Consider the following 25,363-nt stretch of genomic DNA (forward strand, 5'->3'; position numbering starts at 1 on the left):
CGCTTGGTTGAGCTCTCCACCTAAACGTCCTCCCTGATTGACACACCGCGTGACAACTTTTAACAATGCAATCACGTGGAAATTCTCAAGGGGTCAATCGGCTGGCGAGTGTCCCTCTGACACGTTGGCTTCCTAAATACAAGTATTTCCACACTCTTTTCCACTGCAGCAGCTCTTCCTGTTAGGTCCCAGTGTGTGTGTGTGTGTGTGTGTGTGTGTGTTTAATTCAGGAATGATAAATAATGTATTGTAACAGATGGCACGCCTCACGCTCCTGTGTGTTGTCCTAAAATTGCTCAGGTTGCTTAAAATAGCACCCCAAGCCTATGTGACGTGGCAGCTGTCCGTGAGGGGAAGGACACCGCAGCTGTCAAAATGGAAGGTATTTGTGAAAGTTTCCACATGGACAAAAGCCTCAAGACACGCCCTTTAAACAGCGAAAACAATGAAATAATCAATCGTCTGTTGGACTTTTCTCTTACCTCCCTTTAAATTGTGATTCTTCATCTTACCAAGATGTCTTAACACAGTTCCTTGATGGTGCATCAGCGCTTCTTAAGGTATGCCCCAAGCTCACTACTTGTGTTCGTCTGCTTGATTAGCCATTACGGCCCCATATCTGAAGCTGTTTTTAGCAGCAATTATATCAGTCGGATCTGTTTTGGACTCAAAACAGCTTGATGTTGCATCAACTCTTCCTAAGGTGTGCCCCAAGGTTCACTTCTTCATCCTCTTGTGTTTGACTTCTTCATCAACAATTACTGCTCCTAGCATGTTCTGTAAATTCTACTCTGGGACGCCGTATGTATCGAGTGTATTTTGGACAGAAAAAAGTTATTCGATGGCGCATCAACACTTCTCAAAATGTGCCCAAAGATTCACAACTTTGGTCTTCCTGTGATCATCTTAGTGATTCGCCATTATGGCCGCTATCTGAAGCTGTTGTAGCAGCACAGAGGGTACCAATTATATGAACCACGTGTGTTTATGTTCACTGCTTAATCCTTATGTTTGTCTTCTTTATCAACCATGAATGCTCCTAGCATTCTCTGTAAATTCTAGAAATTCTTCATTGTACTCAGGAACTCTGTCTATCCATCCATCCATTCATTTTCTTCCGCTTATCAGTGTCCAGATCGTGGGAGCAGCAGACTTCCCAGTCTCCGGCCACATCTTCTAGTTTCACCAGCAGGACACCGAGGCGTTCCCAGACCAGCTGTGAGTCGTAATCCTTCCAGCGTGTCCTAGGTCTATCCCAGAGCCTTCGTCATCCATATGCCCATTCAACGTTCAACCCTGTATGTGTCAAGTGTATTTTGGACAGAAAATCAACAAGTGCATCAACACTTCTTAAGGTGTTACCCAAGGTTCACTATTTGGTCCTCTTGTCTTCTTCTTTTTGGCTTTTAATATTCTGTGTAAATTCCAACACTTCCTGAACTCTACTCTGGTTGCCTGACTTCACCAGAACCAACGCTGTCTTGGGGTGATCTCATGTTATTCAATTGAACTCAGGTTAATGTTAATGTAATGAAGCCACTGTGTTCCCTTCCTGTGGTTTTACCAATACTTTGAATAGATTTGCCCTGGATGGATGACACACACACACACACACACACACACTCACACCTACATATGACTTACTGTAAGCTCTGAGACGAAGGTGCGATTGTTGCCATCCTTTGCCTGGCTGCTGCTAATAAGAAGAGGAAGCCGTGATAAAGGCCCCTCCGTGATGTTGCACCCACAGCCAGAATGAGGCTTGGCATGTGATGGATGAAGCGCACTTACGATTTTTTCCAAAAGGCTGTCTCATTTTCCAGTCACCGTCTGCCACCCTCTGTGAAACAAAGGCTACTTCCTTCTTGTTTTGTATTTTTTTGAAGCTCTAACACTTCCATTGCACAGCCATCACTTGTGTTTGGACGTCATGTCGCCCGATCATTAATCGTTACGCGCTAAGCCTGACATGATTTCCTCGAGGCGAGCCAAGAACGTGTGAGTGCACTTCAAGACGAAAGTGGACGGAACAACCTCGCCCTCCTCCCTCCTTTGTCAGATTGACAATGACAGGCGAGACGGTAGTGGTGTCGCAAATGTGAAGAAAAGCCCATTGGATCAAGCGTGGGGATGTTGCGAATAAGTGTCAGCGGCAGACAAGGAGACAAATGTGAAGGCTGGAGGCCTTCGTCCAACATGGAGGCTCATCATAGCTAGCTTACGTGTGCATGGGTGTTGTCAACCCATTTATGACTTATAGCAGTAAAATGAAGACGTGTGTTGCTTACTCATTGATTTTTTTGGGACAGTACAGAGGCGAGTACGCTCACGGTACACATTAAATGAGGGACAGGAAGTGTAATTGCTTTGCGATATAGTCACGTGTCTACCCCTAAAACTCAACTCTGAACCCCCAACATCACTTCCCCTCGCACCGGAACACATTACAGCAACACACACAAGCATACCGTATGTCTTATTCGTGTCTTAAATTTCTTATTTTCTGTTAATATCTCAACTGCATTGGGTAATATGAGTGTAAAGGTGACCGTGGGGGTGTTTTTTCATGTGTAGAGGGCTCTAATAATGTTAAAAACTATATTGAGAATGTCATTAACAGGTTTTCTATGCTCAGTGTGGAAATTCACTTATCACTCTTGGGTCTGGAACTAATGAACCACAATAAACAAGGGATTACTGTATAGTGCAGCCCAGCTTTTGGCAAGTGGGAGTCATGGCTGGGGATAATGCCGAGGAGGAACGAGATCTTGAAAACCCTCTTGCGTTAAAGCTTCCTGTTTGGGAACACTTGTCCTTCCCGGTGAACTACGTAAACCAACAAAGACGCATGGATAAGACATAAGTGTGCCATGATTGGAACTATTAATGCTGCACTTCAGGCAAAGAGGAACTTTCCATCCATCCATTTTCTATACCGTTTCTCCTTTTTTGGGTTGCAGGGGCATGCTGGAGCCTATCCCAGTTGACTTCAGGCGACAGGTGGGGTACACCCTGGACTGGTGGCCAGCCAATGGCAGGGCACATATAGACAAACAACCATTCACACTTACATTCATACCTATGGACAATTTAGAGTCTCCAATTAACCTAACATGCATGTTTTTAGATGTGGGAGGAAACCGGAGTACCCGGAGAAAACCCACGCACGGGGAGAACATGCAAACTCCATACAGAGATGCCCAAGGGAGAATCGAACTCAGGTCTTCCCGATCTCCAGACTGTGACTGTGTTGGCCAACATGCTAACCACTAGACCACCGTGCGGCCAATAAGGAACTTTCATTTACTAAAAATAAAGCAATCATTCGCACCGTTCAAATGGTTACTGTTACTGCACTTGTCTACATGGCTGCGCTTCATTAACAGAAAACCTTGTAAAATAAACTAGAATTTGATTTATTGGAGAACTTCCTGCTAGCAGTTTGCACTCTGTCATTAAAGTTGTTTACACAAAAGATAAGCAATTTTATGTTCTGCATTTTGTTCTCTTACTGTTCCCAAAGTGAACAGAACCGTGAGCAGAAGGCTGAGGTATGTACGAGTGTTGTGATGTCTTCAATTGTGGTATGATTGTCTCTGTCTTAATATTTGTCTTCCCAGAAGCTGTTATAGCGGCAAAGCGGTGGGGCAGACTCCATTTTGTCTTACATATTCACTTTCTGTAGGTTAAATGTCATGTGGTAAACAGGATTTTAGCACAAAGTGTCCCCCCGGTCATTGCTTGGTCCTCTTCTATTTATTCTCTTTATAGCGCAAAATATATTCTAAAAACTCCTTCTGCTCTTAGCTGAGGGTTAAAGAAAGCATTAGCTGTCGTGTGGAAAAACCTTGCTTTTGGTCAGATTGTTTACTGTTGCGCTTAAAAGACGCCTTCCAAACCAAACATGATCTTTCCCCCAAAGAGCCCGGCAAAGACGGCTTGCCTTTCAAAGTCTTCTCCAATTCAGTTCAAAGAGAAGATGGGCCGGCTTTGCCCTTGGACTGCTTTTGAAATGGTGCCAGTTTTGTGTATTTATGCACATACCTAGCGTGTGTGTTTATGGGCAATTGAAGTGTGATCTTTTCTGGACCTAACCCAAACAGCGGCTCTGTAAGAGGAGATAAAGCGATGTCCTCCTCGTCCTCTGAGAGGAAAAGTAATGGATCGCAGCCTTTTGGAGAGAGAGACTCACACTTTATTGACATCAATTCTCGGGTAGGATTGATATCGTCAAAGAGATCAACCTTGAGATACATGTATTCCAGTGGAACCTCGGTTTTTGAACACCACTTTTTACATACACACCGTAACTCTGCACTTGTCCAATATATACACTAGATTCAATACATCACATACAACAACGTGACATCAAGGAGTGGGACAGGAGGATACAAACGTTAGCAACACTAGCATAGCTACGTGAGCTACAGTGCTAACATTACACTCACATTTTAATGGCGACATCATGCTAGGTTAGCTTCTTGGCCAGAAGGAAATCAAAATAATGGCGCTAACAGCTGCCACGTCTATAGCTTACTCACAGATAGTTGGCAGAGCTTTGTTTTTAAGATGCGTAGCGAAGCCCTCTGTGACCGTACACACGGGACAGGCTTATCTAGCAAGGGGCGGTATCATGTCCATGGAATATATTTTAAGATGTGTAGTGAAGCCATATTTTTCTTAAAAAGCTGTACTTTGTGAAATGGTGGGCGTAAACACGAGGTAGGCTCATCTAGCTAGGGGCAGGTCAGAGGCGGGATCACCACCTCCATGAGGAGGGTTTCCTCCATGACGTCATGAAATGCCACAACTTCAAAAACGAGCATTTGAGCGCCTCTTCTCTCAAAAGCGGAGAAAACAAGTAGGGCTGTCTTCGACTAAGGATTTTCATAGTCAAATCTGATTCGTGACATTTTGTCCACAGTCGACTAAAGTTTTTTTTTTAAAAGCAGAGCTAATGGTGCTCCTGACAAATAAACAGATCTCATTTGAGACGTTTTCCACCTCAAGGAAATAATCCGATAAAACAAATCATCATAGGTGTGCAACAACAGTACCTCAATGTATTTAAGTGACACAGAAAGCAAGACGGACGAAGCTGAAACACAGTTGCTGTCAGCAGATATCAGAAAAGTGCACATAGAACATGAAAAACACGGCTTGATAAACAACAACTTGCCAAAACGAATTTCTTGCATTCGATAAAAGTCACGCTCGGGATATAAAAGACGTTAGCGCAACAGCCTTACCTGTTTTAAATGATACTCAGTAAGTTGGATTTCACTTTCTGGAGTCATGTTTAACTTTTTCAAAAATACTTTCACACTTTGGATGATTTTTTTTAGTAGCCATTATGAGGCAATAAGTCCTCCGATGTTGACGGTCTTCCTAGCATTCAAAGCTAGCGCTCACCTCAGCTCCTCTGCATCATGCCACTGACGCGGATCATTTTTATTAATGCGCGGTAAGTACAGGTCATTTTTGATTCTTTGTTAACACAAATTAGTCTGTTTTGGAGTCAAAATAGGGTATTTATAACAAAAACAAAGACATTATTTGTAAAAGTGTATGCTCAGCGGCAGCCGTGGGCACCCCCCATGTAGTCAGAGTCGTACAGTCTTGATCACAGCATTTTTATATGATGTGACGGCGAGATTGATAGTCGAATCAGACTCCTCCGAATCGAGTCGTCAAATAGTCGCCTATTATAAGACACCCATAGAAACAAATGAGACGACAGATTTTTCTATTAGACCATTAGAAAGTCACTTTTGCATCATAGGGGACCTTTGGGATGTAGCATGCTCTTGGCTTGGAATGGAAATAATTTCACAAAAGTGATGCAGATCAGTTTCAGATAGCGGTTGGGAGACGACCACAGTGTACACTTCATTCGTATTTCTCTCAGTCTTTGCTTAAATCCCGCTCCCGCATTCGTGTACCTAATAAACCAGAGAGCGTACACGAGAAACGCAAAAGCAACAGCTCGCAAATGAATGCCATTCTTCTGTGTGCCACTCGCCTATTCCCGCATCATGCAACGTTAAACAAATGCAGTAAAAAGAGGACGCCATCCCTCACCAAGTCAATCGGGAGCGCGTGAGAATACGGCGGATTCATCAGCGCCGGCGCGTGATTCAGTACGATTTTCTAACTTATTGATTTCCTTTTGTCCATTATCTGCCAGGCGGTGCGAGCGGAATGATAAAACGGGCTGCGGCGGCGTATGAATTTAGATAAGACGTTTAAGGCTCACCGCGGCGCAGTCGTACATCACGTTATTATCCGCTGTCATCTTCTCTCACCTCTTTATCCCCTCACAAAGGGCAGCCGCGCTTGCAGGCCCGTCCCTTCAAATCTGCCTTGTATCATTTGAAAAGGTCTTATTAGGACTTTTGGCGACGCCTTCTCTAGTGGCTTTCTCTTTCGCAAGGAAAAACACAAGTCTTTCAGTCAGCAATTGCCTTGATGAGAAATCGTCTGTGGTCATCACGAAGAGACCAAATGTTTCACTTTTGCGCACATTTGGATTTTTAAAGGAAGCAAATGTGTTTGTGTGCATTTTATTGTTTTTAAAAACACATTAATAATCCAATACGGTGCACATGAGTAAAACAATGTCACTTTAAAGTCCTCATGACACCAAAAAATATTGACACAAAACAACAAAATGAAAGTACATTTTTGTCGTACTGCTGGAGCGAAACGAAGTGGTGATTTCGACACGCCTCCTGGCGAGTATTCACCTTCCGGGAACCAGACTCAAACACATGCAGCCACGAAGTCGCAGCAAAACCAAGCAAGTCACATATTGACAACGATAACATTCACCGATATTGTGTTGCGATAACGATGATATAACACACAAAAAATGGCTGCAGACAATGTCTGTCAAATTCTTTTGTTTGTTTTCATTCAAAAGTAATTCAATTAAACATGACGATCTCCTTACAATAACATCCCGTTTCTGTATCTGAAGGATCATGGAAAATATGATTTGACGTAATAATATACTGCAGTAATATGTTTTAATTGACGGGCATATTTCACACAATATGTGTGCACACCTTGCATAACTGCATGAACCCTGAAGACACACTACAACCAATGAATGTCTGCTCATCAATATATACTACTATACATAGTACTCTGATGAATTGTACTACACAGAATTAGCAAAATAATTTCAGTTAAAGTACGCGAAGTGGCAAGTGTATTATTACAAATTTTGTCCCCAATATATTAATTTTTAATTTTTCCAAATATCAGTTATCGGGCTCCTTTACTAGTAAAATTGCCACTACACTACTACTAAAATTTCGCCTAACAATACTCAAAATGGGAAAGAGGGTGTTATCAGTAAAACAAATTAAAAATATATTTTCCTTTTAACTTTTCTATATTTTTTAAATACACCACTTCACGCGTTTTTTAAAAAAACATACTACTTAATAAATCATGCTGTTTTGTGGTTGAATATGGCCTATTATTAGTAAAAAAAAAAAAAGAGTCTATATTTAAGCAAATGTTTCATTTTTTTACCTAAATTATGCATTTTCAAGCATAAACATACTCTGAACCGCTGATGTCGCTTACTGTCTGCACCCCACTCAACTCCCCCCAGCACCAGAGCACACTTGCATGGCAACACACACTTGCATGGGTCTTATTTATGTCTTATTTTCTCTTATTATGCCTACTATATTGGATAATACAAGTGTAAAGGTGACTATCGGGGTGTCTAGAGGGCTCTAATAATGTTAAAAAAACGTACTTAGAAGGTCATAAACAGGTTTTCTATGCTCTGACTACAAAAATATTCTATTTATAAACAAGGAATCCTACTTGGCGGAAAATTCACTTATCGCATCCAGGTCTGGAACCGATTAACCGTTTTTCATACTTTTCTCAATTATCTATCTGTACTGTCTTTGTAGTTAGTGTTTAAAAGCATCTATCCTCCATCCATTTATCAAAGCAAATAACACACAAACACTTCTGAGTCGTATTTTGTCATAACACAATCTTTCTCAGCCGTCCAAAATGACAGGTTTCGGTGCTGACTCCTACTCCTTCCTGACGCTCAACAGACTAATTCCACAGTACAAAAACACCAAAGCGTGTTTTTTTCCACTGACAGCGTCCCCTAAGTGCACGCTACAAGACATTGCGGGTCTTATTTTTCTCTTATCACTACAAAAAACACTTTCTTGCCATTTTGCCAACACGATTACCATCACAACATGAATGAAACAAGTGGAGGTCAGTCCTCCTCGCGGGATTGCTGAAAGCTTTTCTTGTAAAAGACAGCACCTGCTGCATATGTGATATACACAAAGGCATAGTAAGAACTTTTTATACTACACGGATAAATTGAGGGTTGCTCTTGCTGCACACCTGTGAGACCGTGCAAATGTGTACTGTATCTGTATTAAGTGATTTCTTTGAATATTTGTGGGGAAAACAGCACATTCCACGTCACACAACAAAGCCCATAAATATTCTTGACAATAATGACGCTGTTAATACACATCTTTCAAAACTCTGATCCGAATATGATAATGATGCAACTGATGTCATTACTTTGATGCTAATGGAACATGTTTGAAGCCTATGTGATATGCATCGTGAAGGAAAGGTAGTACATTTAGTAGACGGATGGTATGCGCTGAAACGAGACAAGACTGGTATGTAACAACTATTATTGTTTTTAATATACGGTTCGATGAACGTACTCATTATATACCATGCATTGCACAGTGTTTAGTCTCTGTGGCATTGTGATGCTATATTCCTTTTTGTTTTAAGGCAGTGCTTCTCAAATAGTCCCCCTGTGGGGGTCTGTGTTGAACTGTGAGTGGGGCCGTGAGAGGAGGACTTTCAATATTAGTGAGACCTGCCAACATGTCAGAATTTGTTGTACTCAGCATGCAGTTTGACTCTTCCATATGCTTGTATGCTTCACTGCTTATCAGTTTCTCAACTTTTAGTATTTCAAATCCGGGGGGTGGGCAAAAATATTCCTGTCCCCCAGTGGGGGCATGACAGAAAATAACTGAGAACCACTGATTTAATGTGATCAACCTAACCTGAAAAGCTCCTCTAAATAGATGAGGTTTAAAATAGAATCTACTGGCGTTAATTTAAGTATCCTCCACGATGTTCACCACCATTTTAAGTTCAGTTTAAGTTGAACTTGACAACACAGTTCCCTTCGATTACATACAATCATTTTAAGCAAAATCTAGTCAGTAGTGCCAAATAGCTTCACACTACTAATGACCTTGTGGGTTTTTGCAACAATCACATTCATCAACAATCTGATAAAAAAAAAGACAGTTGTGAAAGTAAAAATAATCACGATCTAATCACGCGTGTGACAATAAAGCCATTGAAACCGCTGCTCTCATGACACGTCTGAGCCATGAATTGTTGTGCGGAACCATCCTACTTTCAGAAAGTATTATTTTTGTCGATGAATAAATATTAGCTAATAGGTGAAGTTACTTCCAGCTTTGTTATTACAAAAACTTTTTGGACACTGGCTGTTGGAAACTATATCAGGTTAAAAAAAAAAAAAACAAGCTATTAAACATGACAAATGTGACATCATGGAGTATTGTGTCCAAAGTGTGGCCATGGAGCCATTTTCAGTAAAAGTGGACGATCGATCCAAATGATGAGAGCGATATTTTTCAGTTCTCTAAAGTTTATTTTCTTACATATCTGTTTTGTTTAGTTATTAAAATATATTGTAAATTTGTATACATTTATGTAAGATGTGTGTGATTTTTGCCTTTGTTGATCATGATTATAATCACAACAAAGCACAAAACAAAGACTTGCTTGCATAAAAAAAATTCTATCATCACACTTATTCGTAAACAATTTAACAAAACAATGTATCAGTATCGTAAACAATTTAACAAAACAATGTATCAGTATCAACAAAAAAATAATTTCCTTATAAGAATATATAAATACAAACAATATGTTTGACAGAACTGGACAGAATTTCTAGGCGCAGCCAGGGCCTTGAGGGGATCCGGTTTGGTGTAGGATTGTTTCTGCTTTTTGCAGATGATGTGGTCCTGCTGGCTTCATCGGGCAGGGACCTTTTTTTTCCCCTCCCAAATAGCCAGAACGTGCCCCCACCGCCAGAAAGCCACCATGCCCACAGGGGCCGGTAGCACAAAGATCAGCCCCCCAAAAGCCAGCCCAGAGAGCCCTGCCCCCCGGGAAGACCAGCAAGGGGCCGCAGAGAGGCAATCCCAACCACAAACAGGCTGGAGGACAGCCAACCCCCGAGACCGGCGAGAGATCACACCCCGCAAAGGCAGACGAACACCGGGGGCCACACACCAGCAGGCTGAGACGTCCCTGCAACCAGAAAGAAGCCCGCCCACGCCGGAAGCGCTAACCCCCCACGCCCTACTCCCAGGGAACGGAGCCCGGCCCGCCCCGGGCCTCCCCGCCCAGGGACGCAGGAGGCACCAGCACCTGACCCCATGGAGCAAACCCCTGTGTACACCCCCCCCATAAATAATAAAATTAAATAAAAGCACGCACACACACTGGTTCCAACTCACCAGTGCAAATTTCTGCCGGTGTCAGCTTTACTTCAGGAGTGTATTCCTGCTGTGATGCCTTCTAATGTATCTCTCTTGCATAGGGATGAAAGCCGCCATTGGTGATCCTTTAACACCACTTAAGTAGCAGATAGTAGCGGTGCGAAAGCATCGCTTTGCTGCTGTGTCAGGATGAAGAAACTATTCGGCGGGTTAAAGACCAAACGGTCACATGAAGCGAAAGAAATTGAGAAGCTGCACAAGGCTGCGTGGGAGGGCGACATGTCCAAGCTGAAGGAATTTGCCAAACTCATTGACATCAATGAGGTCGACAAGCAGAACAGGTCAGTGTGGAGCTAGACAAGGGTTTATTAAGAGTATGTGGTTGCTGCAAAAGAAACAGAATGAAAACAGAATGAGTAGGGTTCACATATGAGTATATAAAGCAGGGTGTCCAGACTTACCAGCGAGGTCCACGTAGTGAAAAATGAAAGGATGCAAGGGTCACTTCAATATTGTGTAAATCAATGGTCCCCGACCTTTTTTGACCCACGGCCAGGCTTGTTTATTCTATTAGAAAACTAGAAAGGTATGAAATCAGAACATTAGTTTGAACTGGATTAAAAGCTACCTATCTAACAGGAAGCAATATGTGAAGCTAGGGAAACACACATCCGCAAGTTTAAATACAATGTGCGGCGTACCCCAGGGGTCAATGCTGGGACCAAAACTATCTGTAAAGTTACGAAAGACCTAAAGCTAGTATTTGCAGATGATACTACTGCGTTTTGTTCTGCAGAAATCACACAAGAGCGAATAAAAAGTCAGATGAAATGATTACACTAAAAATATCTCTCAACAAGAGAACGCTAAAAACCTTGAGCATTTCAGTATGTTGAATCAAATTATGGAACTGATTGAGTAAGGAACTCAAAACAATGCACTAAAATGAGCAATTTCAAGAAACAGTACCAGCAGTTGTTTACCAAGTATAAGAAGAGTCCTGGCCCACTGTGTACATACAATGTCATATCTAACCATTACTAACTCATTCTTTTGTGAGTACATTGCCGGTTTCTGTCAACTTTCAACCCTTTCAGCAGTTATTTTCACTATATTATCCATTTTCCATCCATCCATTTTCTATGCCGCTTCTCCACACCCCTGCCACCCGGGGGTATGCTGGAGCCGGTCCCAGCTGACTTCGGGCGACAGGCGGGATACACCCTGGCTGGTCGCCAGACAATCACAGATTATTATGACTTATATAATTTATTTACGAAGACGAGAACCTTATATTTACCTTGTATATTGTATATTATCTCATTTTCTTAGGTATTTTAAACTAGCAGAAAAGCACAGAAAGTAAACAAATCTATTGCAATTAATGTGGAACAGATGGGGGGGGTAGGATAAAATTTGCTTTGCTTCTTTCTACTCGTTTTTGTGTATGCATGTTCAAAATGAATTGAACCATAAATAATCATTTAAAAAAATATATATTTCTATATTTTCACTTTATTCCCATATCACTTAACCTAACCCAACCTAATTTTCCAAAAATGACAACTTGTAAAAATAATGTTTTGTTTCTTTAATATTTCAGCTGTATTCTACTAAAATTACTAAATCTATTAAATGACATTTTTCGTCAATACAAATGTATTCCTCGTAAAATTGCAACTTTTTTTTCTGTTTAGCTTAATATTTTAACTTTATTCTTGTAAAATTACCGCTGTTTTTTCCATTTCTGCTGGGGTTTCTTCACATTTTCAACTTTCATCTTGTAAATTTTCTTCGCGTAACTGACTTTACTCCCATAATATTTTGACATTATTCTCATGTTTTTTCCGCAACCTAATTTTCCCAATCTGCCAACTTTATTCGTTTTGTTTCTCTTGATATTACAACTTTCAACTTTATGCTACTAAAATGACGTTAAAATTCTTTCTTTTTTGATTTTGACGTCATTCTTCTATTACTGCTGATTTTTCCATTCCATTTTGCTGTGGGGTTTTTTTTCTAGTTTTCTTGTTAAATTATATTTTTAATGTGCTGTGCCGTAAAAAACAGCCATGTGCCGCAAATGGACTGGCACCTCTAACATAAAGACATCTCTCTTGTTGCAGGACAGCACTTCACCTGGCTTGTGCCAGCGGAATGGTCGAGGTCGTGAAATTCCTCGTGGAGAACAGAGCCAAGCTCAATGTAGTTGACAATCTAAATAGGTCCCCCTTAATAAAGGTAATCCTGCACTTTATTTTTATGCCTTTTTAATATTGGATAATATGAGGCTATGAACACACCCCATTAACTTCACTAACATGCACACTTTCAAGTTGTGTTCAACACAGGAAGTCATCAAATTAGTTCATGTTGGTTTGTGCAAGTGTACACGTGATGTGCTTCAATAATACATTTTTTTAACCATGTTCAAAATAAATTGTCCCACAACCAATAACATGTTAATATGTTAATATGTGTTTTGCTGATCCTGCTGTATTTGTCTGTTTTCCTACGCTGGCCGACATGGGAGTGTTTGGACCTTGCTGCACATTTCCCCCCGTCGACCACCGTTGTTTCCTCCTCATTTGTGTAAATTCTGCTCCATTTTATCAGGCAGTGGAAGGTCAGAATGAGGACATTGTGGAATTCCTGCTGGAAAACAATGCTGATCCTAACCTGATGGACGTGAAAGGCAACACGGCTTTGCATTTGGCATCAAGCATTCCATCCATCTCCATTGTTCTTATGCTCGTGAAGCACAACGCTGACATCAATGCTCAAAATCAGGTGATTTTCTCTAGAATGTCTAAGCAGTTTCATCATAAAGCTTGACTACGTTGCAGCTTTGAGCATTCTGAGGCTTTCTCATTTTTTAGGAGGGCCTTTCACCTCTGACTGTGGCGGCCCAAGAGGACAACATAGATGTAGCTGACTTTTTGTTGAAGAAAGGTGCTGATGTTAATATTTTGGATGACAACAAAAGGTCGGCAACAAAACAATGACACACTAATAAACCAGTTACACTAAAGTGCATATTGTTAAACGGCTGCCTTTTTTTTTTTTTAACTAAAACCTCCAGGTCACCATTGATGGTTGCTGCCAGCCACGGGCACTCAGACATGGTGCAATTGCTCCTGCCGTTCCAAGAAGATACTACACAGAAGGAAAAGAAAGAACAATCACCTGAGCACTATGATTAGTAGGTTCATCATTTTCCTCTCTTATAGTGTTAGCACTGTAGCGAAAACAACTTTTTCTTCCTGTAAAATAACCCTTTTATCCTCTAACAGAACCTCAGCATGTGTGCTCCAGAAGCACGCTGAGGCCAAAATCATGATGACATTGTCAGTGTCCTGACTCTCTTGTAGTTGTGTCCTCCTGGCCAAGCATGGTACTCAAAGGCGCCAGCTGGGCTCCTCCCTGTCCCATATACGTAAAAGGACCTCAAAATCAGGCACGGGTATGTTTACTGCATTCACATATGATGGAAATGTTAACAATAGAGTAAATGCAGGGTCAGTATTGCAGGTACCGTTTACATTAAATTTCTGAAGCTCCCTGAATGACTGCAATTTGGGCCTATGCTTTTTCTGTGGGAATTTTTCTAGTTTGTTTATAATTATAACGAAAATAAAAACACAAGACAGGGTCACACTTTACAATAAGGTACACAAAAGTACAGTAGTTACTGAGGAACTAATGACTAAGGCACATAAATTTAGACTAGCTACTGAGCAACTAATGAGTAGTGGTTAGGGTTAGGTAGGTTAATTTCTCATTAACTACTGTAATTTTGTGTACCTTATTGTAAAGTGTTAACCAAGACAGATTTTAGTAGGGATGACCTAAGTCATTATCTGTCATCACGATGAAGGAAAATCCTCATTATGTCACTCTTCACGCTCTGTGATTGGCCTGCCTCACACAGCGACCGCTGTCAAGTTCTTTAGGACTTTCACCAGCCTTAACTTGAGAAGGCCGAGAAGATTGCAGAGGACGCTTTATCAACTCAACTCCAGAAGATTTCCTTGAGTTTTATTTTACACCTCAAGTATTTACAGGAGCACAGGTTAGGTTGATAACCTTAGAATCAGAGAGGAATAGCATCAAATTACTCATTACTATGCAGTTTGTAACAATAGCTGTCACATACCAGTGGTCTCTCCGGTCTTCTCTTGTTACAATTATTTCAATAGTTATGACAAAGATACTCGAATGACACTTTAAGAGTCTTTGTTCTTCTTCCCATTTGTTTACTTTGTACAACCCCCAAGTATTAATAACTTGTAATAATGTGTGTCATTGTTCTGTCACATATATATTGAAATTCATCACAATTGCCACATCAGTTCTATCAGGGGTTTAATGACCAGCATCATAGTTGTCATAGGAATTGTCATGTTCTTTGATAAATACACGTACAATCATGTGACACTTATAACAATATTCTCAATTAAGCCAAATTCGACAGAACAACCGCCCCTCCCTAGACACATACACAAATACACAGCAAAATAACATCTCAGCAATCAGCAGTGCACTAAACACATTGAAATAGCTAAAATAGCATGCTAACAATAATGGATCGGTGGCAATGCTGACAAGGCTAACTTAGCTCAGCAGTTAGTGACCAGCTCGGCGGCTGGATGCTTAAGGCACACAACACATACAATCTCACGGTGCAAACCGCGTCTAGCGTTGAATGAATGAGCAATAACCAGGTTACTCACGTTTATAGATGCACACTGTTGAACATGAAAAACAAGGTCCGTGTTACAACAACTCTCAAAACTCTGTGGCTGCTTTGGTGCATTCATGTGCTCATCTCGCGTCGTAATTGGGATCTACATTTAATGACATGTTAACTTAAAGGAACAAAAGAGAACGGGCACTACTAAAAGTCTTTTTGAAAAAATGTTTAAGTGTTTTTTAAATACATTGCCTTTTCCTGTTTACATGTAAGTGTGATTTAAACAAGAATAGCAACCACAAAAATTGATGCAACTTGCAAGTGTTACTATTGGAGCTATTTTTAGAACAGGCTGGCAAGCAACTCATGTGGTCCTTAGGACCCTGTCACACCTTGACGATTTAGCCAGCGCATGCCTGACGTGATCATTTTGATGTCATATGTTCAACTGACGACGTTTTTTCTCGTATACATAGCGTATTCATAACGAGGTCGACGTAAACATGACGTATTAGTAACTTATATAGAACGTTTCTTTAACTTATAGACAACTTATATCAATGAATGCGTAGCGTGTTGCCGGTGTTCACAATTTACACCCAACGCCCAATGCCTGTCACACCTTGACGATTTAGCCAGCTTACGGCAACGTATGAAAAAATTGGCCAAACGAACGGCCGAACGAACCAATCACGGTGAGGTATATGGTCTCAAGGACGGGACCTCGGCCAAACAAACCAATCACGGTGAGGTATATGGTCTCGAGGGTGGGACCTCGGCCGAACGAACCAATCACGGTGAGGTATATGGTCTCAAGGGCGGGACCTTGGCCAAACAAACCAATTACGGTGAGGTATATGGTCTCGAGGGTGGGACCTCGGCCGAACGAACCAATCACGGTGAGGTATATGGTCTCAGCTAAGACGGAGGCCGCAAACTATCGTCCCGGGCGCCGCGAGTCTGAGACCCCTGGTGTAGGCTGCATACGCTACCACTCATGGATTTGTGACTCGCTAATGCATTAATAAAGTTGATAAAAAAATCAAAAGTCGGTTCTATTCCCAGTGTTACAATGCCCTCTACTGGTCAAGCTGCAAACTTACCTGCAAATGCAAACACGACAGCCTCTCCTCTCCATCTTCACTCGCCAAGAAGACAGTTCTGTCTCAATGTATGACGTATTTTGACTTGCATGTAACTTACAAATAATGTGTGTGAACGGGCGTCAACGATCGCATAACTTATTATATTAATCATACGTTGACATGTGTCGAAATGTTTTGTGCATGCACAAAATTTTTGGACGACTTGGACATACTATGACGTATGCCGGCGTACTTCAGCGTGCTCTTAACTTATACAAAACTTACCCATAACTTATTGGACATACGCCAGCGTATTGGCCAATTTTTTCATACGTTGGCGTAAGCTGGCTAAATCGTCAAGGTGTGACAGGGCCTTTCGGGGCCACCTGAACACATATATACGCATAATAAAGACGTTGATGTAATGTGCGGAGTGTCCGTGAATGCATCTTGCCGTCTGTCTAGTGACAACAAGGAAGTGTCGAATGGACCTGAGATGTTTATTGAGTTTGTTTAGAGTTGGAAATACATATATGGTGCATGAATTGCATGACTGTTGATGTGTTCAGGTCAGAATAAAGACACTCTGTGGGGAGATACACTGTGCTGATGTCTGTCGTCACAACAAAAAATTTATGGAATTAATGAAATAAATTATTTACCGCCATTAACGCACTATTTTTGACAGCCCTACTAAAGAACGAATGTGTTACAAATCACTTTTACACATATACAGTACACATATAGCTGAATAATAAACAATAAATACAGCAACTTCTGATCAATCCATGTCAATTTCAGACTTAAAATAATATACTGATTTAAGCCCCACCCATTTCCGGTTAAATCATGTCAACTTCGGATTTATGCCCCGCCCATTCCGAGTACAGATACGGATACAGATCATTTAGATGGGTGAACAGATACAGATACAGATAGTGGTGTACTCAGTCATCCCTAATATATTTAGGCAACAAACTTATTTTTCACATTTGTCAACAAACTTCTCCTCCCTACCATCTTATCGTTGTCGAGGAGTTTGTGTGTCCTGATGATCCTAGGAGCTAATTTGTTGGGGGTTTTTATGCCCCTGGTAGGGTCACCCATGACAAACAGGTCCTAGGTGAGTGACCAGAAAGAGTGGCTCTATAGACCCCTATGATGAAACAAACCATTGGACCACGTTTTCCCTTGCCGGACGCGGGTCACTGGGGCCCCCCTCCGGAGCCAGGCTTGGAGGAGCGGCACGATGGTGAGCGTCTAGTGGTCAGGCCTACACACAAGGGGCCCGGCCGGGCACAGCCCGAAGAGATGACGGGGGTCCCCCCTCCAATTAGCTCACCACTCATGGGAGGGGCCAAAGGGGTTGGGTGCGGAGTGAGGTGGGTGGCAGCCCGATCGGGTGGCTGTCCAATCCTCGGCTATAGAAGCTAGCTCTTGGGACGTGGAATGTCATCTCTGTGGTAGGGAAGGATCCTGAGCTGGTACGCGAGGTTGAGAAGTTCCGGCTAGATATAGTAGGACTCACCTCAATGCGCAGCAAGGGCTCTGGAACCAGTCCCCTCGAGAGGGGCTGGACTTTATATTCCACTCTGGTGTTGCCAGCGGTGAGAGGCAATGGGCAGAGGTGGCAATTCCTGTTGCGGCTTGTGGCCTGTATGTTGGAGTTTAACCCAGTGAACGAGAAAGTAGTTTACCTCCGCCTTCGGGTGGGGGGACGGGTCCTGACTTTTGTTTGCGCTTATGCGCCAAACAACAGTTCAGAATACTCACCCTTTTTGGAGTCCCTAGAGGGAGTACTGGAGAGTGCTCCCTCAGGGGATTCCCTTGTTCTGCTGGGGGACGCTCACGTTGGCAGCGACAGTGGGAACTGGAAAGGCATGATTGGGAGGAACGCCCCCCCCCCCGATCTGAACCCAAGCAGTGCTTTGTGATTGGACTTTTGTGCTGGCACAGATTGTCAATAAACAGTCAAACAATCAAACACTATGTTCAAGCATAAAGGTCTCCACAAGTGCACTTGGCACCAGGACACCCTAGGCCGCACTTCTATGATTGACTTTGTGGTCGTATCATCGGACTTTCGCCTATATGTTTTGGACACTCGGGTGGAGAGAGGGGCGGAGCTGTCAACCGATCACCACATGGTGGTGATTGGCTCCTATGGTGGGGGAGGATGCCGGTCAGACCTGGCAGGCCCAAACGTATTGTGAGGGTCTGCTGGGAACAACTGGCAGAGTGCCCTGTCAGAAGGACTTTCAACTCCCACCCCCGGAAGAGCTTCGACCATGTTCCGAGGAGGACATTGAGTCTGAATGGGTCATGTTCCGTGCCTCCATTGTCAAGGCATCTGATCAGAGCTTTGGCCGTGAGGTGGTCGGTGCCTGTTGTGGTGGTAAGAACCCATTGGCGGAGACCAGTGGTGAGGGACACCGTCAAGCTGAAGGAGTCCTTTCAGGCCTTTTTGGCTCATGGGACTCCAGAAGCAGCTGACAGGTATCGGCAGGCCTGATAGTCGCTGAGGCAAAAGTATGGGGTATTGGACCAGCTAATTCAGGCTGTTCGTCCCCTGTATGACCGGTGTCAGACTTTGGTTCACATTCCCGGCAATAATTTGGACCCGTGAGTGTTGGACCTTTGTCACCGATTCTGTTAATTATTTTTATAAACAGAATTTCTAGGCGCAGCCAGGACGTTGAGGGGTTCCGGTTTGGTGGCTGCAGGATTGAGTCTCTGCTTTTTGCAGACGAAGTGGTCCTGCTGGCTTCATCGAGCCGTGACCTTCAACTCACTAGATAGGTTCACAGCGGAGTGTGAAGCTGCCGGGATGAGAATCAGCACCTCCAAGTCCGAGTTCATGGTTCTCGCCCGGAAAAGGGTGAAGTGCCATCTCCGGGTTGGGGATGGGATCCTGCCTCAAGTGGAGGAGTTTAAGTACCTCGGCGTCTTGTTCACGAGTGACGGAAGGATGGAACGCGAAATTGACAGGCGAATTGGTGTGGCGTCTGCAGTGATGCAGACTCTACATTGTGGTAAAGAGAAAGCTAAGCCGAAAGGCAACGCTCTCAATTTACTGGTCGATGAATGTTCCTACCCTCACCTATGGTCATGAGCTTTGTGTCATGACCGAAAGGACAAGATCGCGGGTACAAGCGGCTGAAATGAGTTGTCTCCGTAGGGCGGCTGTGCTGTCCCTTAGAAATAAGATGAGAAGCAATGTCATCCGGGAGAGACTTGGAGTAGAACCGCTACTCCACCGTATTGAGAGGAGCCAGATGAGGTAGCTCGGGCATCTGGTCAGGATGCCTCCCGCACTCATCCCTGGGAGGTGTTCAGTGCAAGTCCGACCAGTAGAAGGCCTCGGGGAAGACCCAGGACACGTTGGAGAGACTATGTCTCCATACTGGCCTGGGAACGCCTCGGGATCCGCCGGGAGGAGCTGGACGAAGTGGCCGGGAAGAGGGAAGTCTGTGCCTCCCTGCTTAGGCTGCTGCCTCCGCAACCTTGAGCAGTTGAAGATGGATGGATGGATGGATGGATGGATGGTCAACAAACTTATTTACAAACAATATATCACTCTCATCAGGGAAAAGCAAGACGGAGCCAGGTGCAGCAGAGAATACTGGAGAAGCTGGTTTCCCCGACACTTGCGTCTTTAAAACAGCAGGTGGGAGAGTGGTCAGAGAAGACGAGCTTTTAAACATTATTGTCAGCGAAATGAAACCTGTGTCACAAGATGAATTTCTATTGTTGGTTTCAAGCAATTTCTCCTCTGAGTGGATTGAAGAGTCCAAGCGTCGACTGTTTGAAATGTGCACGACTACCATACGCTGCATCAGGAATGAAGCCCCCCAAAAGGACACTAATAAAGTTGAAGACTACCTAAAAGCACTTAATAAAGACTGTGGTGAGAAGATTCCTAGGTTCGTATCACACCACCTGGATGAATTACCACCTGATGGATTTGGCAACATGGATGCCTCAGCGCTGCTCAGCAGAATGGAGCAGTTGAACCGGGAAGTCTCTAGTCTAAGAGCAGCTATGAAGATTCAAGCAAGTGTGAATGAAAACCTTGGAGCGACTACAGCGGCAATGAATCGCCGGGTGACAGCTATTGAGAGCCTCCGCAGTTCACCAGAGCAGACAGGCGGAACAACTGCAGCTACCCAGGCAGAAGCACCAGTGGCACCGGAATCTCAGCCACTGGGAAAGAGCGAGGAAGCGCTGCCCATGTCCACCGGTGAAGCACCTTTGAGAAAAAGCATCTTGGAAGTGCCCCCAAGTATCATCGTGGAGAGCATTGGCAGAGGAGAGGAACTTCACCCCAAAAGTGAGCAGAATGCAAACAAATACAATTTGAATAATTGGATCGCAACAGATTTAACTCATTTCAGCCCATTGCAATGAAGCCAACATGTTATTACAATGGATAAATCTCGATGAAGGGAAGTTTGCTATTTATAGTTAGTATTATTTTGTGTAACCACGGTGATGTAACTGAACAAAGTTCAAATTGGTCACTTAATTCGGAACTCCCATAGGTCTCAGGGTTTCTGCTACATATGTATAATTGATCGCGGTGCACGGACACAGCAAAATAAAAGCCGCCACACCTTAAATTTTTAATTATTTTTATTTTACCTGAAAACTGTGTGAAATAATACATTGTATGAATGGACATATTCATACAAGGTGGTGTGGGTGGATAGTGTGTCACCCACATCATGAAAGTCACTCTGTAGATGTCATATTAAGCCCCCCTCCAAATTGAGCTCATGCCTCCACGGAAGGAAAACATGGAAAACATGTCCGCTGCGACACACAGATGATGCAAGTTTCATCTTTAGTCCGATTAGGCATAGGCAGGTTACCGGTTTAAAGGTATACCATGATATGAAGAAGTCACAGTTTGAAAACTCACTAAAATTTTGCGGCATGCCGTTTCTACTATTTCAAAGTGGAGGTCCAGCGCGAGGTCCACTATGTGGAAATACTCGTCATGTTCTGTGTTATTCCTCGTAGTCGAAACTGGGCTTCGATGTGTTCAAACCATAGGCTTGTGCTGTTTTTTGCAATACATCGGGCATACGTAACACAAGCGTCAGCACTTGATTGCATTTTGTACTCAGAAAATATCTATTGTGTTGTGGCTGGAAGTTGCAGGATTAGCTAGAGAAAACTGCATTTAGAAATGCATTTTATTTTAAAATAATTAGATTTTTGGTTATTTTAAATACATCTGGGCCGTACGGTGGCATCGCTGTGGAGTTTGCATGTTCTCCCTGTGTGTGAGTTTTCTCCGAGTACTCCGGTTTCCTCCCACATTCCAAAAATATGCATGTTAGGTGAATAAATTGTCCACAGGTGTGCGCGTGAATGGCTGTAGGTCTATAGGTGACCCGCGATTGGCTGGCGACCAGTCCAGAGTACCCTGCCTCTTGGCCGAAGTCAGCTGGGATAAGCTCTAGCATACCCACGACCCTAGTGAGGACAAGCGGCATAAAAGAATGAATGAATGAATCGTTGCAACTTTGATCCTGTTACATGGTTTAAAAATGACTGCTTTGATTTTTTTCTCTTTTCAATGAAAATATTCAAAATAAAAAAACATTCCAAAATAATAGATTTTAGAGCTGTAATTGTAATTTGACAGTGAAACTGTCAAACCGTGATTATTTTGCCCAAGGTTATCATTGTCAGAATCTTCTACCGGCCCAAGACTAATTCCAATTATCGATAAACTTAGAGGTAATATGCCTTTAACAAGTTGTCCATTCAGTTGTTGTAGCTAGTTATGTAAAAAAAAAAATAAAAAATTGTTTCATGACACTGCTTTGCATCCTGAACGCCGCTATAGAAATGCCTGTTTTCTACACGTTTGTCAACGATGAATTGGAAAATGTGCCCATTGCTGAAACCTTTTTAATGATGTATTGACTTCGACTGCATTCCTTTTCATAATCCTTTTAATTTCTTGTGTATCCATAACTGATGCAAATGCTAAGTGTACGTAATGAATGGACTGTCTAAAAAATGCTATGTAGATATTTTGACGGGCTACTACGGTTATGGACATTGAGGCATTATGTGTAATTATCTTTATTGCTGTATTCATTTGAATTGTGAATTATTGAATAATACCAACTGTTTTGATGACCTGTAAACTTTGAAACTTTGTGAATGTGAAATTGTAATCAGTATTTAGTAATTTCAATGTTTACCGGTTAGATTTTATATCTGTTTTATAGTACCACATTTCTGGATTACAAGTCACCCTTTTTCTCATGGTTTGGCTGGTCTTGCGACTTACCCTTTCCAAAAAATTTGAATGTCATGGAAAAGTTGTTTAATTTCCATAACTCCATTCAAAAAGTTAAACTTTCATAGATTATAGATTCAGGGCCCACAATTTAAACGAAGTGTTTATTGGTTTATTTTTACGTAATTTGGGTTTCCAGCTCATAAAACCCACAAAAACAGGAATTCAAAAAATTAGAATACTGTGAAGAAATCACCATTTACTTCTCAGTTTTTCAGGAAAAAAGAAAGAAATTAGGATCCCATCAAATCAATCAAAATATGGTACTTTCAAAACGACATGACAATCTTCAATACTTGGTTGGGAATCCCTTTGCCTTAATCACTGCCTCGATGCCACGTGGCATTGAAGCAATCAGCCTGTGGCATTGCCTGGGAGTTATGGAAGCCCAGATTTCCTTGATGCTTGCTGTCAGCTCTTCTTTGTTGTTGGGTCTGGTGCCCCTCATTTTCCTCTTGAGAATACCCCATAGATTCTCAATGGGGTTTAGGTCCGGTGAGTTGGCAGGCCAGTCAAGCACTGTGATGGCATGGGCATCAAACCAGGTTTTGGTGCTTCTGGCGGTATGGGCAGGGGCCAGGTCCTGCTGGAAGATGAAATCTGCATCTCCATACAGATCCTCAGCAGAAGGAATCATGAAGTCCTCTAAAACATTCTGGTCGACTGTTGCGGTGACCTTGGATTTAAGAAAGCAGAGTTTACCAACACCTGCACCGGACATTGCACCCCAAATCATGACGGACTGTGGATATTTCACACTGGACCTCAGGCAGCTTGGGTTCTGCTCCTCACCCGTCTTCCTCCAGACCCTTGGACCTTGATTCCCAAATGAAAGGCACACTTTACTTTCATCGGAAAAGAGGACCTTGGACCACTGGCCAACAGTCCAGTCCTTCTCCTTGGCCCAGTGGAGACGCTTCCTACGTTGGCTCAGGTTCAGAAGTGGCTTGACCCGAGGAACCCGACAGTTGTAGCCCATCTCCCGGATGCGTCTGAATGCCTCATTCCACTCTTTTTGGATCTCTGCCAGATTCTTGAATCTTCCCTGTTTGATAATCCGCTGAAGCCCACGGTCATCTCTTTTGCTGGTGCATCTTCTCTTGCCACATTTTGCCCTTCCTCTAGACTTTCCATTGATATGCTTGGACACAGCACTCTGTGAACAACCAGCCTCCTTAGCTATGAACTTTTGTGGCTTACCCATCCTATGGAGGGTATCAATGATGGTCTTCTGGCCAGTTGTCATGTCTGCAGTCTTCCCCATATTGAACCCAACTGAGACAATTGAACCAAACTGAAGCAATTTAATGACACCTGGGGAAGCCTGTGCAGGTGATTTGAGTTTAGTAGATGATTAGTGTGTGACACTCAGTTTAAAATATTCATGCCCTGCAAAATTTGGGCTGATTTCTTCACAGTATTCTAATTTTTTGAATTCCTGTTTTCGTGGGTTTAATGAGCTGGAAGCCCAAATTATGTAAAAATAAATACTTGAAATCGTTTAAATTGTGGGCCCTGAATCTATAATCTATGAAAGTTTAACTTTTTGAACGGAATTATGGAAATTAAACTTTTCCATGACATTCAAATTTTTTGGAAAGGGTCTGTACTTGGGAGGGAGCACAGGTACGGATACAGATAATTTCGATGGGTGAATAGATACAGATAGTGGTGTACTCGCTCATCCCTACATAGTAGCTATCTCATTAGGCGCTAACTCCTTCAGTATCTTACATTTTGATTTAGCACACAAACAGCCATTTGCTGAAGTTTGGGATATTCCCATTTTAGCACAATATATCCAGCTAGCATGTTAACATATACTAGTAACTATATTGCTTGGCGTAAACATCAGCATTTTATCCTTTGGCATCTTACATTGCGATTTAGTACATCAGCAGCCATGTGCTGAAGCGAGATGTTCCCATGTTAGCACAACGTATCCACGCAGGTTGTTGTATGTTTTCTGTTTGCATTTCTATTCTGTAAAATAGCTTAAAAGACAAAGCCAAAAAGCCAATTCAAACGCCCGGCCGGAGTTTAGCAACAGGTTTTGTTTTTTTGACACCATAGCATTAGGGAGACTGAGGCAGTTGTATCTGTTTCACTTGTGTAACACATGTTAGCTAATGTTAGCTAACCCTATCTATACTTGAAGCAAATGTCAGAAAACTCATTTTTGCATTGACTTACCTTGGATTTTCATGGCTTTCGTTCTTCCCGCCGAGTAGGCCTGTCAAGATAATTGATAAATTGATTAATCGAACAATAATAAAAAAAAAGTTGGTCATTTTGTTGGCCTCCATAAATTGACTTGTGCATGTGGGTTTGTTTTCCTCTCCCCTTTTTACCGCACAGGCTGGATGATGACGGGAGGGTTCGCTCTGCACATTGGTGAAGTTACTTTCATTTTGGACGTTGGCTATTCGTCTCCGTCGGCCACGTAGCAACGGCGGTAACTCCGCCTCACAGTGCCCGGCCTGCTCGCTCATGGTGCGGCGAGCTCGCATGGGAAGAGTGTGTGGAAACATTTCAGCGGACCGCTCATTCACATGTCCTCACAAACACTAACCAGCCCTCTCCTGGACTAAACATGTCGAGGCGGTAGCCAGAAACATCAGCTAAGTCGGCGAAAAAACTTTGATATTCCTACCAGCCACCGAACGTGAGCATGAGCTCACGTACAGCAAGAGCC

General features: G+C 42.7%; 1 protein-coding gene across 1 annotated transcript; it reads left to right on the forward strand.

The window, feature by feature from the left end:
- The first annotated feature begins 10,760 nt into the window (after positions 1-10,760).
- Positions 10,761-25,115, forward strand: LOC129181129 (ankyrin repeat domain-containing protein 62-like). The gene is made up of 8 exons (XM_054775855.1): positions 10,761-10,912; positions 12,698-12,812; positions 13,188-13,361; positions 13,451-13,557; positions 13,654-13,773; positions 13,943-14,089; positions 20,111-20,679; positions 25,027-25,115. Exons 1-8 carry the CDS (start codon positions 10,761-10,763, stop codon positions 25,113-25,115), a joined length of 1,473 nt encoding a protein of 490 aa, XP_054631830.1.
- Positions 25,116-25,363: the final 248 nt, after the last annotated feature.

The sequence above is a fragment of the Dunckerocampus dactyliophorus genome, chromosome 5 (genome assembly GCF_027744805.1).
Source record: "Dunckerocampus dactyliophorus isolate RoL2022-P2 chromosome 5, RoL_Ddac_1.1, whole genome shotgun sequence".
Lineage (NCBI taxonomy): Eukaryota > Metazoa > Chordata > Actinopteri > Syngnathiformes > Syngnathidae > Dunckerocampus > Dunckerocampus dactyliophorus.

Coding starts and splice junctions, on each gene's coding strand:
- LOC129181129 (XM_054775855.1), top strand. CDS start 10,761: ATGAAGAAACTATTCGGCGGGTTAAAGACCAAACGGTCACATGAAGCG. Junction 13,774..13,942: donor TCACCTGAGCACTATGATTA/GTAGGTTCATCA, acceptor ACTCTCTTGTAG/TTGTGTCCTCCTGGCCAAGC. Junction 20,680..25,026: donor AGAGGAACTTCACCCCAAAA/GTGAGCAGAATG, acceptor TTTACCGCACAG/GCTGGATGATGACGGGAGGG.